Below are 16,972 nucleotides of genomic sequence, written 5' to 3' on the forward strand. Positions count from 1 at the left end.
TGTAACATAAGACATGTCTTTTTTTTTAAATAAGTTTGCATATAATAGACACATACAGGTGCGGGCCGCTAGTAATAATATAAAAGATTTATTCAATAATTAACTTATGAAATAATTACCATGTGTACCCCTTTATGACATCATTCTAATAGGAGTATAAGGGTACTCTAATCCTTACAACAAAATAATAGGAAAGTGGCATCATTCTTCAATTTTGTTATAAGCAAAATAATATTTTAATAGGAGTATAAGGGTACTATAATCCTTACAACAAAGTCGAGTCCAAATTTAACATCGTAGCAGAAAACAATTACCAAAATTTTAGAAAGTACCTGCAAAATGTTTTAGTACAATATGTTAAATATATAGTATAACAAAAATTAATGAATAAAATATTTTGAAAATGAGAAACATAACAAAAAAGTAGAAATAAAAATAAAATATAGGTTAATACATATATGTGTTGGAACAAAATTGATTCTAAAGCCCTAAGTAAAATTATAAGTTTTGATTTTTTTATTTTTTTACATTAAATATTAAAATGCGCAAACTGACATTTAATTCAAGTGTGCAGGATCTTATAAGCAAATTCTGACATTCCTAAGCTCTCGAGAAAAGAAACAAGTTCTGAAAGGGATTCAGAAGCAAAGATGAACAAGAGGCTCTTGTCCACTCAGAAGACTCTGAAGCAAGAAGTTATCATAGGCAAGAAGCCATCAGAAGGTGATCAGCCGCTTATTCTCCTTTCTAGGTGGAACCACACTATACTTTACTTCATGTGGACTATTTACATCAAAGACGAATCCATCCGAAACCACTAATTCGGAACATTGAGTTGATAAGTTACGTAACTATCATGCCAGAAGTTTCAGAGAACGTCGAGATTAAGCTAAAAATATCTTTCTCTAATTTGGCATGAGGAATCTAAAAAGGACAATCAAGCTTATCAACATTTTCCTTGATTTGGATGAGCGTGGAGTCAAACTGAGCAAGTTTATCTGTTTGGTATATATATTTCCTCAAGAAACAAAGTAGAGGAAACTCATTACCACTTTGGTTCAACTTGTTGCTTTCACCACCAAACGGCTCAATTCAAATCAGCTGACAACATCTTTGCACAACGGCGGATTGCTCCATTGTGAAGATCATTGACGAATATGTTATCTATCTTTTGCACACTCACTTCGATATTACAAGCACTTAAGCTCTGAACCTTTGAATTTCATTCACATCAAAGAATACTTTGAAGTCTGTATCTACTTATTGTATTTTAGCTCTAAGGTTTCATTAGTGTCTTGTATTATCTCAACAATCTTTATTTATACTTTAGATTGAGAAGCCTCTTGCTTGGTGCTTGAGCATTGTGTAGAAGTTTCTTGTTGTGTGCTTGAGCATTTGTAATCTTGTGTGATTATAGTGGAAATCCCTTGGAAGTGCAAGGGGATTGGACTACTCTCGATTTGTGAGAGGAACCAGTATAAATTGCTTGTGTCTATCTTCTCTCCTCTTATCTCTTTACCTTTGAGTTTGTTTTGTGTTATCCGCTGCTTTTAAGCTTAAACTTGAAAAACTTTTACTTTTTCTTAAAACACAATTCAAACCCCCCCCCCCCCCCCCCCCTCTTGTGTTTCCACACCTTCAATATGCCAAATAAAAATTAATATTTCTGAAAAATAAAAAATATTTAGAATAAATGGGAAAGCGATAATTTTGTTTTTGAAACAATAAAAAAAATTATTTTTTTTATAAATTAAGAGCATCTAGATATCATGATAAGGATAGACATCTCAATTATGTTGGCACCCCTATTATTATATTAACAAGAAGAAAAATAAAAATAAAAATAAGATAATTACAAGGGGATTAGACCTTACCCAAAGAAACAAGATAAAAAATCAAAATTCAAGTAATACAACATTACGGAAATCCGAGTTTATCCCTTAAAAATTCTTCTCGGAGCATAGATGGCAAATTCCCACCACCTCATTTGTGTGTAAGCATAGCCCAAACTTGCTTTGATGAGACTCTCTCATCTATTAGACTAGTTTTTAGGACTCACTTTGAAGGAGTCTCATAAAGACTAGTCTAATAGATGAGAGAGTCTCATCAAAGCAAGTTTGGACTATGCTTACACGTCGTTACCTCTCATACATATGAAACCGCTTCAAAGTGTGTCCTAAATGTTAGATAATAATATTATTAGGGCTTTAAGTATTGGGCTTTATATGTTAGTAGTCTAGTAGTCCATTAGGAATTATTATAAATTGTCTTGTAATCCTTATTATGTTAAGTAATGCAATTCTGATCTTATTGAAACCCTAGCCGTCACTTTGTGTTTCTCTCTGAACTTTAACATGGTATCGAGAGCTTGTTTCGATCCTCCTTAGATTGTGTATTGTTATCTGCTGACGAGTTCCCAAAAAATTTGGGAATAAAATCGTCTTTTGTTTGTAGTGGTTTCCGCTGTCAGTTCCAAAAGTTTGAGAATAAAATTGTGTTTTTCTGTTTGTCAGTTTGGTTGTTGGTTTAATCGATCTGTTTGTTGTTTCCGATTTGTGAGAGTTGTTTGTGTTTCCTTCGATTTTGTTTTTCTCATGGTTTCTGATTTGAATATCAACATTGATCGAGTGGTGGGTTGTTAATTTGATTGCTGTCAGTGCCACTAGTATATTATTGGGATGTTGTGTTGATAGTATGATGTGGCTTTGCATATGGATGGTGATGAATCGTTGATTTCAATCCTTCGGTATGTCATCATTTCTTTGTTTTTGGGTATGGTTATTCTCCTTTTTGTCTGCCATGGGATGTTTGGGGTATTCTTTTTGTTTGAGTTGTTTGTATCTCTCCTCTGTTTCGATTTTGGGTCTCAAAATCTATGATGTTAGGATTTGTTCAATTCGGTTGTTTGGTTTAGCTTTATTTTGGTTTGATTGGTTCAGTTTCATTTGATTTGGTTCCGGTTTGATTGACTTGGTTTTGTTTGGTTTGGTGAGTTAAGTACTCACAATCTGTCCGGTGAACGAAAGCTCGCAATCTGGCTGTCTGGTGAGGGAATACTCACAATCTGAATCCGGTGAGGGAATACTCACAATCTGTCTGGTGAGCGAAAGCTCGCAATCTGTCTGGTGAGCGAAAGCTCGCAATCTGTCTGGTGAGGGAATACTCACAATCTGAATATCTGAATCTGGTGAGGGAATACTCACAGTCTGTCTGGTGAGCGAAAGCTCACAATCTGTCTGGTGAGGGAATACTCACAATCTGAATATCTGAATCCAGTGAGGGAATACTCACAATCTGAATATATGAATCCGGTGAGGGAATACTCACAGTCTGTCTGGTGAGCGAAAGCTCACAATCTGTCTGGTGAGGGAATACTCACAATCTGAATATCTGAATCCGGTGAGAGAATACTCACAATATGACTATTTGAAACTCTGAAACTTTGAAGCCTGAAATCTGAAGCTTGAAGTCCGAAGCTGAAGCTGAAGTCGAATCTGGTTACCCACTTCGGTTAATGCAATTAGTTAATTTAGTTTATTTTCAGGGTTGATTTTGTGACAAGCTCCAAGCTTAGTAAGCTTTAGCTTGAGGGGTAGTATTAGAAATAAAATATTTAGTTAGAGTTAGTATGATTTCGTTTTTTGTCTGACAAACTCTCGATGATTATCTGTTAATGCATCGTGAGTTTGAGGGAAAGTGTTAGATAATAATATTATTAGGGCTTTAAGTATTGGGCTTTATATGTTAGTAGTCTAGTAGTCCATTAGGAATTATTATAAATTGTCTTGTAATCCTTATTATGTTAAGTAATGCAATTCTGATCTTATTGAAACCCTAGCCGTCACTTTGTGCTTTTCTCTGAACTTTAACACTAAAGACAAGCAAATTAAAGACTAGTCTAATAGATGAGAGAGTTACAAATTAAACACTTAATATGCTCAATGTAGAACTCTTAAAATGTTCTAGTTCAAACCACAGGGTCGTTGTTTTGATGAGATGGACTTATTATGTGTATTAATTTTTCGAATATGTAGTCACATTGCTTGTGTTCTTATTTTGTTATCATCAAAATATTAAATACAAGTATAGTATTTGAACCAATTTGGTTCCAACAATCATATGGTATAGTAAACATCAAAACAAAAAAAAAAATCATATGGCATAACTTTTTTCTTTTTTTTGGTCATGGCATAGTACCTCTAACTTATAAATAAATAAATAAGTGTGTTGTGACCTCTTTGCATTTAATGTTTCCAAAACTATTTTTTTCATCGTTCACCAATATTATTTCTACTGTCAAAAATAAATTAAAAAAAAAAAAAATAAAACCAATACTGTATTATTTTCTTTTGGGATTTTTCTCTTCTCTATAATGAAGGGCTAAAATAAATAAATAAAATCTAATGAATCTTTGTGTTGGGAATAATGCATAAATATCTTTTTTGGAAGATTTTATATTTAAATATAGTTTATATTTATATTTGGAATAAAATAATATTAGGATTTATGATTTATATTTCTGTTTAGAATATTTAAGATTTGTTTAGAATTTATTATAGGATTAGTGTTTTTTTTTATGTAGCTCTATATATAGAGTCATAAGCATGATGAATAAAACAAGAACTTTAGTATTCTTCATATAACCCTATATTTGAGGAGAGTTTTCTCCCTAAAATTATATCTCACCAAATTCCGCGATAACAAAAACACAAAAAACCATATCACTTTGATGAGTATCAAGAGTTTTGTTTAAGAAGTTTAATAAGTTTAAACCTTTAAATGATAAATTGAGTGAGCTAAAGATTAACACGACTCGTTGATCTATCTTAGAGACCTTTAAACAATTTACTCACTTTTATTAATAGTTAACTGCAACTCTTAAGTGCTAAATTCTATTTACTTGAATTTGACATAACGTGAAATTTTTACTATAAAGTGTTTAAACAAATTTTTATTTACTACATGTAAAGGGAGAAAAATATGGCTCAAAACTCCAAGTTTATTTATGTTTTGATAATCTTTCTTTTTCTATTTCTTGCTCTAACCAGCGGCCGTGAGTAATTTTTTACATTATTTTCACATATTATTATTTATGTTATACACAACATTTCATTATCTTCTGGTAACATTCCTTCATATTTTTATTTAACTTTGCAGATCCGGAATGTAGACATGACAATGATTGTCCAAGAAATATGTGTCTATCTATTTTATATCCGAAGTGCATTAATTTATTTTGTGAGTGTGTGCAAGTGTAACCATTAACATGAAAAATAATTGGTTTAGTTGTACTTTTGATTTCTTCATTTTCACCATTTTGTAGAATTAGTCCATCTATTTTAAAATCCGATAGTTTTGATCCCTCGATCAAATATTTGGCTTAAAATATGGTGATGTAATAAGTTTTAAGTGAATTTTTTAAGGGATTTGCCTACAATTCATTGATGTTATCTTTTTCTATCATCAAATCCTATGTCACATAACTTAAAACATTATTACATTACATCACCAATTTTTAGTTGAAAAATATGAAAGAGACTTAAACTATTATATTTTAAAATAGACGGACCAAATCTACAAAATATATAGTAAATGCAGGAAAATCAAAATTATAATTAAGCTAAAATAATTATAGTTATTTATAAGCTTTTTTTTCTTTTAAAATTATAAGCTTGTAATTTATTTATATGTCATAACTTTTGATGTATATTTCTCTTATGTCTCAGTTTCTTTGACAAGCTCGAAATTGTATTTTCTATATATTTTATCGTTCATTAATATAAAATTTCAGAAACAACATTGCACAATGTAAAAAAGTTTTTAGATAATTTCACTACTTAATGTCCATATACTTGCTCATCTCAATTATCAGTCAGTCCATAATAAAATAATTGGTTTCTTTATTTTATTACGCAAATTAGAAATATTTGCTTTATATGTTTAACGGTTTTTTAACTCCTATAACAACAACAATTGAAGATGGTACGAAATCATCAATGTTCATTAGGCTCTATTATTAAATTTGTATTTCTATAGTTTTCAAATAGCACAAGGTTTTTTTAACTGATTAAATCAAAAACTTCCTTTCTAATATAGAAATCGACTAATGTAACTTCTATCTATCCAAAAAAAAAAAAAAAATCATAAGATTAGTGATTGATAGTGTTTTGTTGTCCGAGAACATTGGCATTTTATTAAACATGAGAGAATGAGTTCTAAAGAGAAAGATTTTTTAACATCAAAAGTTGGTCGAGTGATAAAGAACAAATTTTGAATCCAAAGATTTCAGATTCAAATCCGCTAATGTCCTTTCTAGTGATACAGAGTCAATTTAAGGACAATAAGGGGAAAGTAATCGAGATGACAACAAGGTTAGAAGTTTATATCGAAATATCTCTTATAGCAGTAAACGCAACTTTTGACTGTTACATGAAACACACTTTCTGATAATCCGATACAACTATTTTTCAATGTTTTAAATAGGCCACAAATCAACACTAGCTCGTATCAGTAAACTCAAAATAACTTTTGTATTTGATCAGTAGTTCAAGCATAATATCCTCATAGCGACAAACAAAGATCTTGTCCAAACCCCCGGACATCAAATCTATCTCTGCATCTTCAAATAAAAACATCTGAAACCAACTCCGCGCTATCGTTTCATATTGGAAAATCCAGAATGGGCCACTTCTTTATTTTATAGACATGCATATTCAAATTCCATAGCATATGAGAGAAATTTAGGGTAAGGGAATTGTTGGGCGAAAATAAATTCAAAGTCTTACATATTTAACGACATCAAGGCAAGCGAAGGGAACATACCTATTTTTCCCATCCTCCTAGTCTCGTTCCAGGGTCATAGTTTGAAAACAGTCGAAATTCATTTCCAAGCTTGCTAAAGTGATGAGGTCTAAACCCGCAAGGATGCAAGTCCAAGATCTCAGCTGCCCTTTCTTTCTGCACTTCGCCTACAATTACAAAACCAAACTTTGGATACTAATTTACATTTTATCAATTCTTTAAACTAATGATCTCGTCATGAACCTTCTATTAAGCCTATGTTTGGTATCACGATGGATATATCAGAATCACGGTGACCCACCGTAATTCTGCAGAAGCTACACTCTGTAGCTTTTGGAAAATCACGGTGGGTCACCCTGATTCTGGCATACTCATTGTGATCCCAAACATACACTAAGAGTAATTCATAATTTTCCATGCTATGATGCAAAACAAAAAGGATAAAGTTCATTATTACCCGTGAGTAGAAGCAAAAACAACTCTCCAGGTTGTCTGAGAAAAGAAACTGTTTCGGCAACTTTTTCCAAGCACTCTTTGCTCTATTAACAAAACAATTAGCATAATTAGATAAGGAATAGGATCATTGTTATGTAAAATAGAAATAATCTACAATAATAAAGTCTCAGAAAGATTCCTCACCTAGTGTCTTTTCTGTCTTCCCTAGGGAAGGACCAAATTTTATTACAAATTTAAAATATGAAGGTTCATCAACTGCTTTTGCTCTGACTTTGAATGAATTTTTCTTTTAAATTATAGTTTTTACAGTTTAAGACTATACATCATAGCTTTTATTTCATCTAGCTAGTGAATATTTTGAAGCAAAACAAAATAGGGGAGGCTCCTTTGAAGAATTGTTGGTAATTTAACCAATACCCAATGAGTAAACTTGCAAGTGGTGCCCATAAACTAATTTTTACTCCGTTTGCAAATTTACATGGCTAATTTTTATTGGAAGTTGGGTAAGTTACCCACAATTCCTCAAAGGCAACCTAGAAAAAGCAAACAAAATATTAGATTGATATTAGAGGAGGAATTAAACTTGAGAGAAGTTCAACACAATACATTAGTTATATTAATAAAATTTATAAAACTGGGAATCTATGCTTTCAAAAATAAAAGAAGGAAAGAGCGATGATACTTGTATTTACACTCCAAAATAAATATGTCCTTTTAACTATGACGTGAAAAAAGAGGAAAGAAATAAATTTGTTATGAATAAAAATAAAACTTAAGACAAGTTCACCACAACACATTTATCATAATAAACTTTAAGAGAATGGGAATCCATGATTTCAAAAATAGAAGAAAAGTGTGATGCTTTTTATAGACTCCAATATAAATATAAACCCTTTATACTGACTGCATACGCTATTGGGAGAAACGGACTCACAGAAATTGCAAGACATCATGATAAAGACCTGAGTATGAGAAATACTTATATCGGCACAACCCCAAATAAGTATTTCTTAGACACACTCACATGAAGCTAAAAAAATTAAATAGAAAATGATTAAAGTAATATAAATTGATGTGATTATTTTATTTTATTTTAAATTTTTTAAATTTGTGTGCGCGCCTAAATTGTGTCCAAATATTTGTGCCTAGACAAGACTATCTCCCCGAGTATGAGGGATAAAAGAAAAGGGCTATTATTGTAATAAAGAGTGTGTTGAGGTTATATTGTAAATAATTAATGGGTTAAGATGCTTAGTTGGCAAGTTTGTTATGCCTTAGTAGTGTGTATATATATATATATATATATATATATATATATATATATATATATATATATATATATATATATATATATAGTGAGATGAGGGAAGTGTGGGATTATGAAAGATTTTAGTTGGAACCATTATGGTTAAGCAAATAAAGGACTCAAAGGGTAGATTGGAATCACTTCCTTCTACACATTTTATCTTTCATTTTGCTATTGTAAGAGCTTTGCTCCATTTTCAGTCAATAAATACATTATTTCATATACTTGCATTTCCGGGTCCAACACATCAGAAGATTGAGTGAAAATGATTCAACTCTCTTACATCGAGGAAAAGAGTGAACTAACTCTAACCATCTAACTAACTCCAACTGCTTGTAATAATTAACTAATCCTGTAGTTACAACAGTGATAAATACAAGTTGTACATCTCATTTCGGATGCAAATATACACAATAGAAGAAATTAAGTATTAATTGAATAAAGATATAAGTTCAAAAACCATTTTTCACAGAAAAAAATGACATGAGAATCAATTAATCCTCCATAGCTCAAAATTATTTACAGTTTTGTTGAAAGTGCATAAACAATTGAAATTGACAGAAGTGGGAAGCAAAAGGTATAAACAATTGACAAAAGTAGAAGTAAAATAAATAACAAAAGGAATATGTGTGAGTATGTCATCAAGTTAAAGTAGGCAAAATCTCTGTGCAATTAACTCTCACCAAATACGGAGGATCGGCAACTATAACTTTGCAGGAATGCTTCAATTCTGATGGCAACTCCTCGGGGTGATTGTAGTCATAGAATGTGTAGTCACTTCCATATTGCTCAAAACGTTTATCGTACTCAAGAAGTTGCACAGAAACATAAGGATCCATTTTCTGAAAATTAAAAATCAATAAATAATATCAAAACCATTCTTAAGATTTGGTACAAACCTGACTTATAAAGCTTATAAACACATTTTTAGGCCTTATCTCATTCAATTCAACTTGATAATAAGTGGAACATGTCACATCCTGGACATGTGGAACATGTCCTGAATGGCCCGATAATAAGTGGCACAACGGATCTTAGATAGACGCTTGTTTGGATAAACAGCTTATTTGTAGCTTATAGCACAAATGCTTATCATAACAAACTCTTGTGTATAAGCTTACATAAACTATTTTTGAAGCAAAAGATAAAATACAGATAAATTGTTTTTATATATACTAAGAGTTATTTTCATCGGCTATATTGGGGAACTTATGAAAATAAGCTTAAACAAACTTATGAAAATTGTCATAAGCTGATTTCTTAAGTACTTTCAAACGGTCTCACAAAACTTATATAAGTAGATAAGCTCAAATAAGTCAATCCAAACATGCCCTGTATATCTAGCATCTTAAAATTTGAGTTGGTCAAACTAAGCTACAACATTGGTTTGTCTCCCAATTATATAAACACTAAATCATCCAAGGTAGTAATCTTAATGATTATCATCAATAAATAAAACCACTATATCATAGAATTAAACATTGCTAACAATGTTTCAAAAAAAAAAAAAACATTGCTAACAAGTTTGAACAAGAAACAATTATTCATAGAAAAACCGATTGTTAGTTGGTTCGGTGGTGATTGGCATTGAACTTGGTAGGAAAACCACGGTCCCATCCCCGCAAATGGGAGGGGGCTGGGACTATTTGATGCCAGAACCGACCCCGAGCCAGATTAAACTTGAGAGCCAAAAAAAAATTATTCCTAGAAAAGATTGCGAGACAGAGATAAGAAATTAGAGAAGACCTTGAGATAAGCATAGAGGGTAGGGCAAGCGATACAAGCAACACGAGAATCAACGCCATTGGAGAGAGTGAGAACCTCTTCAGCAACAGTTTTTGCAGTTTCTGAATCGTACCAGAACTGACTCAGTCTCCAATCTTCAGATACAAGAGAAACCTCTGAGTCTCCGGCATCGGAGTGACTCTGCTGCTCGGAGAGGAATTCTTTAAGGGCGGCGAGAGTATGAGAGCTCAGAACTGGAGTGTCTTCGTCATCGCTGTTGTCATAAGAAGGGGCTGAGGACTCACTGAGTCCGTTTACCGAGTTAGGGTTCAGTTTCAGTTGATCCTCCATGTTTGTGTAGTTTACTTGATGGGAGAATGAAATGAATGTTTTTTAAGGACAGAAATTTTTTATTTTATTTTATTGGTTAATAGATGAAATGACAGTAACATTGAAAACTCCCAACATCTTACACTAGCAATTTCGACATTTTAGAATTTGTGAACGGAAATATTTTTTGTTTGTTTAACAAATAGACATGAGATCAAATAAAGAATAATTTTTTGTCCGACTTTATTTATTTCACGTCACCCTCTGAATTACTAGGACTCGGCTCTTTCCAATCGGGTTAATATCCAACAAAAATATACTAAATTTTTTATCCAAAAAAAAAAATATATATAGATATATATATATACTAAATTTTATTTGACTTGATGCATTTTTGGCCCCTTATTTTTAAAAATAAATGTTTAGTCACTTTAAATTTTTAAAATAATATTCATTTTTTTTTTTTATAACTCTCTGGTTCTTAGGGGAAAAGGGTCCTAGTAGTCTAAAGTTCAGCCGCGAGGTAAATAAAGTCTGGCTAAAAAATTGTTTCACCCAGGAATCGAACTCGGGTTCTCCCGAAATCAATGTATATAGATTGAAACCGTGTCCTATTGCCTTTTTATCCCTCTATTAAACATGTCTTGGGTTTATGTTGATCCCGTCATTTTCTGATGATGTTTCTTCAAATTAATGGTGTGACCTATTCCAATTTGAAGACACTAATCACAAATCGGATACAAAAACAACAACCGACCGACAAATATATATGTAGATGGTGATAGTGGTGGCTTGCACACAATTTGACATGGTGGCGTTGCACACAATTTCCTCCCTTAATTCAATAAAAATCACATGTGCTTTTAATTTGAAAGTATATATTCCCGGTCTGTATTCTTTTCAATAACGGCGAAGGAAGACGCATATGGAAAATAACTTTTGTTCTTTATTAATAACTTTTGTTTATGACAGTTTATTAGGGCAAAATTCAATGCACTATGTGGTGATGAATGAGTTCATGAGATTTTGGATTTCTTTTTTTGAGGAATTTATTGCGCAGACCGAGTCTAATTAGAGGACCAAAATGAAACAATAGTTAACTATCGGAGCAAAATGAAACTATTAAATAAATTAAGGGACCAAAGTCCAATTTAGTCTTGTTTAATTAACATATCTAATGTAAGCCTGGAACAGTGTGGTCAAAAATCGCTAAACCATCATTCAAATTATCAAAAAAATTATATTTTATGGAGGTTGGTAATCAAACTCAAGTCTAGGAACACATTTCCCGTCTAACTGCCAAAATGACTCATGGTGTGTACGCAAGCAAAACACCAAGAAACTAAAGCCATAAAAATATCATTAGAAAAAGTAAAACTATGAAACTAAATCTGAGGTTGCAAACACTGCTGCAAGAAGCTGCTTAACGATTTGCCTTGGCAACTCTCTCAATTTCATCTTTCTTCTTGATTGCATAACTGAAAAAGTACAGAATTTTATCTCAGCAAGTATCAGAATAAAAAAGAATCAAATGAAATAGACGGAGAAGATTAAATTCATCAAAAGATGCATTATCAAAGGATATAATTGCAAAAGCATACCTGTTGGATGAACCTTTTGCTGCATTAATAAGCTCATCGGCCAAACATTCAGCAACTGTCTTAATATTTCTGAAAGAAGCTTCACGTGCCCCGGTAGTTAGAAGATAGATGGCTTGATTAACACGGCGAAGGGGTGAGATATCCACGGCCTGTCTTCTCACAACTCCAGCAGAACCAATACGAGTTGCATCTTCACGAGGTCCACTGAACAAAAGACACAAGTACATACACATGAGATCCAAATTTATAAAACACTAATATTTCGTTCATAGCAGTAAATACCAAGAACAGCAAAAATTGTAACACTTGAACATTAACACTTTTGGGTACATCATAATGTCCATATTAAGCTTTTTTACAATGAGCAACGCCACAACCACTTAAAAGTATATCCTAATTGTGAGGAATGTTGTTGATCAATCAAATAAAAACAATCATAATTCTATATATTAAGGAGAATGATCAGATAGAGCTAATACATAAATGCCATCATCAAGGCAATCAAACCAATAGGGAAATAACCAATCATCATTTCATTCTCCAACTCCGATGATTATTGGTCTATGCGTTAAAACCAAAGTAGATTTAACATCAAATCGAAACAGTCAAGATAATCATAACTCATGAACAATGTCATGTGCTAACAACATCTTCTGCAAAAGGTTTTATTTTCACCATAAAAACAGAAAAGCATCTTACTGTAAATTGAAAGAAAAAAAATTCTAAAATAAGGAGAATGGTCAGATAGAGCTAATACAAATTGCCATCATACTGGCAGTCAAACCAATAGGAAACAAATTGTTCATCATTCCAACCTCCAAATCAACCCAGACAAGCAAATCAAAACATCTTTTAAATTCAAATCACTCACACGGATAAAAAATTGTAAAAGTTTCCTTAGGACACCAAGTAAAAAAAATTCAATATCATTGATTGACTCATTAAATATTTAAAAAGCAATGAACTAGAATGTTCAGAGAATGGTCAGATAGTTCTAATACAAATTGCATCATTCATGCAGTCAAACCAATAGGGAAACAAATATTCATCACTCCATCCTCTATGCCAAAGCCAGACAAGTAAAAAAACATCATTAAAATCATACACAACTTTGTCTTATAAGAAAAAATTTAAATACATGATTTTATATATTAAAGTGTTACTTTCCAATCTCCTCAACAGTAATAACTATTGAAACATAGAAGTTTTATCATCATAAAACAACCATTTCTAATTAAATATTTAAAAACAGATTATCTGGAATGATAGGAGAATGGTCAGTTAGTTCTAATATAACTTGCATCATTCATGCAGTCAAACCAATAGGGAAACAAATATTCATCACTCCATCCTCCATATCAAACCAGAAAATATAAAATTTTCATTCCAATAATTGAAAAACAGCAATCAAACACAATTTCTAAAGACATCAAAAACAAACAAGCAATAACAACAAAATCTTTTATTTCACAAAATCATACCTGTTGACGATAGCATCACAGATAACCTGAATTGGGTTCTGGTCAGTTAGCAAATGAATAATTTCCATAGCATGCTGGATGATTTTAGCAGCCATAAGCTTCTTTCCATTGTTCCTACCATGCATCATGAGGGAGTTTGTCAATCTCTCAACAATGGGACAATTGGCTTTCCGGAATCGCTTTTGTGAGTATCTACCAGCAGTGTGTGGAACATATGTGGCATGTTTCGATGCCGAAACTCCAATATAATCGCTCAGTGACATATCAGAAAGCTACAATAACAAAATTTCAACAAAAAAATGAGAAATTTTTATAACAATTGAGACATCATATCATAAATAATATAATTAATGAATAATTTAAACTAATCTGCAGCCTAACCCTAAATAGAAAATTAGTTCAATTCAAATTGTTCAAATTATACAGTGAATATCTGATTAAACCCTAAACTATACAGTCAAATTTTACGAGTAATGAATGCAATTGAAAACAGATAGAAAACGAACCTGAACATCATCGAAGCTCCAGCGATTGAAGAGTTTGACTTCAATCTGAGAGGGATCTGAAACAATTGCAACAGGTTCTAGAACAGCAACTTCAGCCATGGTTGCAAAAAGAATCGAACAAAGAGATTAACAAAATCGAGAGAGATTAGGAATGAATTGGATTTGAAGGAAAGGAACGACCTTGCTTGCTGCTTCGTGAGTGGAAGCTTCAAAGAAATGGGAGAGTGAGATAAACCCTAATTTTGGTGTTTAAGGATTTCACGTATATATAAATGCTCCAAACCCTAGAGACAAATAATTTTCTGTGTCGGCCCAATGTTTCGTTTTTTTTTTTTTTAAATCCCCACCCCTATGACTCGCCCCCCCCCCCCCCCCCCCCCCCCCCCCCCCGCCAATTTCCATTTTTGAACTTCGAAATATGTTTTCTGAAATTTTTGTCGTTAAATTTAGGGGGAACATGTGGCACAATGCATTCTCATCGTGGGACAATAATTGAGCATTTTTCTCCATTTTTTGCTACTTTTTATGCATTTTCCTGATTTATTGCTTCTTGGTCAAGTAACTTCACTTCTTTAGATTTTTGCTTGTATTTGGACTTAAATCTTACTAAAAAGTATTAAAAACTATCCTAAATTTCACTTGAGTTTTAACAAGAGTTAGTTCTGGTGAAGCTTGGTGCCGCAATATGCAACAATTGTGTGATATTGTAGTAGACTTTAAAGTCTTGAAATGTTGAGTAGATATGTGACATCATGCACTCATACGAGTTTATGAAAATTTTAAGCGACTTTCAAAATCCTAAGCGACACATATATAAAACAAGAGACTCCTGAGAGAGCAAGCAATTTGTAAAAATGATTCTACGCACATTGATTCGTTTTTCTTCCTAGACTAGACTCGTACACTATGTTTGTTTTGATAGATTTATGAGAGAGGGAAATAAACAAGAGAGAAATAGCAAAGAAATAAAGTATTTCTTTAGTTTGGATGAAGAGAGAAATATGGAGAGAGAGAAATTTTTTAGGTGGGTCCCATACCAAAAGAAATCTCTCCCCAATAGGTGAGATTTGTGAGTTGAAGGAGTAGAAAGATGTAGTTTCCCACAATGTCCTTCTCCTTATTTTTATTTTTTTAAAATATGAAGGATAAATTAGTCTTTTTCATTTTTGTAAATTTCTCTCTATCCATATTTCTACTCATCCTCTTCTCTATTTCTATCCATCCAAACAATATAGAATTTCTACCCGACTTCTCTCTTATTTCTCTCTCTTTTATTTCTCTCTTCATTATTTCTCTCTTTCCTATTTCTTTGAACATCCAAACACAGTGGTAAAGTAAACAAAAATATATCATATTCTCCCTCACACGAGAAACAACAACAACAACACTAGAGTGCACTAAATCAAATCCTCTTTCATTATCAAGGCATACTTACTTGCATGCAGTTGGAACCCAATATTGATAATTAGCTCACATTGTTCATAGAAGAATTCAAGAGAAAGCAGATTAGAAGTACAAAGGAATTACAAGAACCTATCATGCACGGTACTCATTTAGGATGAGTATAAATATCGGGTACGTATTTGAACCAGTATCGGGTACAGACTTGTACCTTAATTTATGACCATACACTTATATTAGTTTTTCTAAAAATGTCATACCTCATACTGGTATCCGTACTGGGTTACAGGTATCGGTACCGTACCCGTACCTAGGCAACGTAGCAAGGAACTAAGAAGAAGTAAATTGAGGGCTCAATCTATTTATTCTCCCTCTTCACCGATCCATCCCCGTTTAAGGTGAGTTACTTAGTTAAGTTTGGTTTTTAGTTAAGAGTGTGTTTATTTTATCGTTTTTAAAAAATAACTTTAATAGTGTATTTTTTGTGTTAAAATTTTTTTAACAAAAAACTTCAAATAAAAATTTGGTTTAAATAGTTTCTCTTAAAATTTCATTTTAAATATTTTATTATTTTTTTACAAATTTTTTTGGATCATAAAATTTTAAAAAAAATCTCTAAAAGATAAACTATTTTAAATAGTTTTTCATAAAATTCATTATTTTAGAGATAACTGTTTTAAAAAATTATGATTTTTATTAAGTTAAAACCTCTAACATGAATATTTAAATTATTAAATGTTAAAGTTACTCTTCATAATTTATAAAAAAAGATGTATTTAAAATAATTTTTACTATTTTTAACTAAATTATCATAAAAATCATTTTTAAAAATAGAAACAATTTCTTTTTAAAGCCAAAACAAATGCACCCAATGATTGGCGGAAAAAGTTGAGAATTTAAATTGGTAAATTAGGATTTTTGGAGGAAGGATTGGAAGTTAGGAAACAAAAAACTAAAATTAAAACCCAAGAGTGGTCAGACAAGATGACGTGAATTATGGGTTCGATTCTTGACTTGAGTGTGTAATAACATTGAAATTTTTAGAGAGTGTTTGTCGTTTATTTAGATTCGACAAGACTCATGAATACTGTCTCTATAATTATACGTGAAAGATATTTAGGCATGATAAAAAGTAAAAGAAAACTTAGAGACTTTACCGTTATTAGCTTGTTCATGTTTCAATATTTAATTAGGATAAGTTGCGATTTCAATTTTCAAATGTACCATAAAATTTCCCATAAAATAATTCCTTCAAAAAAATTGAATAGAATTAAATAATTATAAAATTTTACATTTATTTTATAAATATTTCTGTATTTCTATAAAAATAATAATATTAAAATATTATTAATGTCGTTAATCTTA

At 31.7% G+C, this 16,972-nt stretch overlaps 2 protein-coding genes, 1 long non-coding RNA gene and 4 other non-coding genes across 9 annotated transcripts; 1 reads left to right on the forward strand and 6 right to left on the reverse strand.

Moving 5' to 3' along the window:
- Window positions 1–313: 313 nt before the first annotated feature.
- On the reverse strand, window positions 314–10,902 carry LOC123906013 (EEF1A lysine methyltransferase 1). 3 transcript variants are annotated; one of them, XM_045955858.1, is made up of 5 exons: window positions 10,310–10,677; window positions 9,247–9,405; window positions 7,259–7,340; window positions 6,823–6,968; window positions 314–332 (listed from the first exon to the last, which is right to left on the reverse strand). In XM_045955858.1, exons 1-4 carry the CDS (start codon window positions 10,637–10,639, stop codon window positions 6,823–6,825), a joined length of 717 nt encoding a protein of 238 aa, XP_045811814.1. In that variant the 5' UTR covers window positions 10,640–10,677; the 3' UTR covers window positions 314–332. The 3 variants fall into 3 exon arrangements, with proteins under 3 accessions (XP_045811814.1, XP_045811806.1, XP_045811799.1); XM_045955850.1 differs by lacking the exon at window positions 314–332 and adding an exon at window positions 6,373–6,690 and having other exon boundaries at window positions 10,310–10,902; XM_045955843.1 differs by lacking the exon at window positions 314–332 and adding an exon at window positions 6,373–6,687.
- On the forward strand, window positions 4,911–5,450 carry LOC123906029. The gene is made up of 2 exons (XR_006808682.1): window positions 4,911–5,053; window positions 5,158–5,450. It is a non-coding gene; the product is annotated as an uncharacterized LOC123906029 (long non-coding RNA).
- Window positions 10,903–11,844: 942 nt separating the features above from the next.
- Window positions 11,845–14,493, reverse strand: LOC123906035 (40S ribosomal protein S5-like). Its single transcript, XM_045955871.1, has 4 exons — window positions 14,207–14,493; window positions 13,701–13,972; window positions 12,220–12,423; window positions 11,845–12,096 (listed from the first exon to the last, which is right to left on the reverse strand). The coding sequence occupies exons 1-4, from the start codon at window positions 14,303–14,305 to the stop codon at window positions 12,042–12,044; spliced, it is 630 nt and encodes a 209-aa protein (XP_045811827.1). The 5' UTR covers window positions 14,306–14,493; the 3' UTR covers window positions 11,845–12,041.
- LOC123903411 lies at window positions 12,676–12,758 on the reverse strand. The gene has a single exon (XR_006807986.1). It is a non-coding gene; the product is annotated as a small nucleolar RNA Z102/R77 (small nucleolar RNA).
- Window positions 12,954–13,035, reverse strand: LOC123903412. Its single transcript, XR_006807987.1, has one exon. It is a non-coding gene; the product is annotated as a small nucleolar RNA Z102/R77 (small nucleolar RNA).
- On the reverse strand, window positions 13,198–13,278 carry LOC123903413. Its single transcript, XR_006807988.1, has one exon. It is a non-coding gene; the product is annotated as a small nucleolar RNA Z102/R77 (small nucleolar RNA).
- LOC123903414 lies at window positions 13,491–13,571 on the reverse strand. The gene has a single exon (XR_006807989.1). It is a non-coding gene; the product is annotated as a small nucleolar RNA Z102/R77 (small nucleolar RNA).
- Window positions 14,494–16,972: the final 2,479 nt, after the last annotated feature.

The sequence above is a fragment of the Trifolium pratense genome, linkage group LG1, assembly GCF_020283565.1.
Source record: "Trifolium pratense cultivar HEN17-A07 linkage group LG1, ARS_RC_1.1, whole genome shotgun sequence".
Lineage (NCBI taxonomy): Eukaryota > Viridiplantae > Streptophyta > Magnoliopsida > Fabales > Fabaceae > Trifolium > Trifolium pratense.

Coding starts and splice junctions, on each gene's coding strand:
- LOC123906013 (XM_045955858.1), bottom strand. CDS start 10,639: ATGGAGGATCAACTGAAACTGAACCCTAACTCGGTAAACGGACTCAGT. Junction 9,406..10,309: donor CCCTCTATGCTTATCTCAAG/GTCTTCTCTAAT, acceptor TTTAATTTTCAG/AAAATGGATCCTTATGTTTC. Junction 6,969..7,258: donor GTTTTTGCTTCTACTCACGG/GTAATAATGAAC, acceptor TTGTAATTGTAG/GCGAAGTGCAGAAAGAAAGG.
- LOC123906035 (XM_045955871.1), bottom strand. CDS start 14,305: ATGGCTGAAGTTGCTGTTCTAGAACCTGTTGCAATTGTTTCAGATCCC. Junction 13,973..14,206: donor GGAGCTTCGATGATGTTCAG/GTTCGTTTTCTA, acceptor TTGTTATTGTAG/CTTTCTGATATGTCACTGAG. Junction 12,097..12,219: donor GCAAAAGGTTCATCCAACAG/GTATGCTTTTGC, acceptor GTACTTTTTCAG/TTATGCAATCAAGAAGAAAG.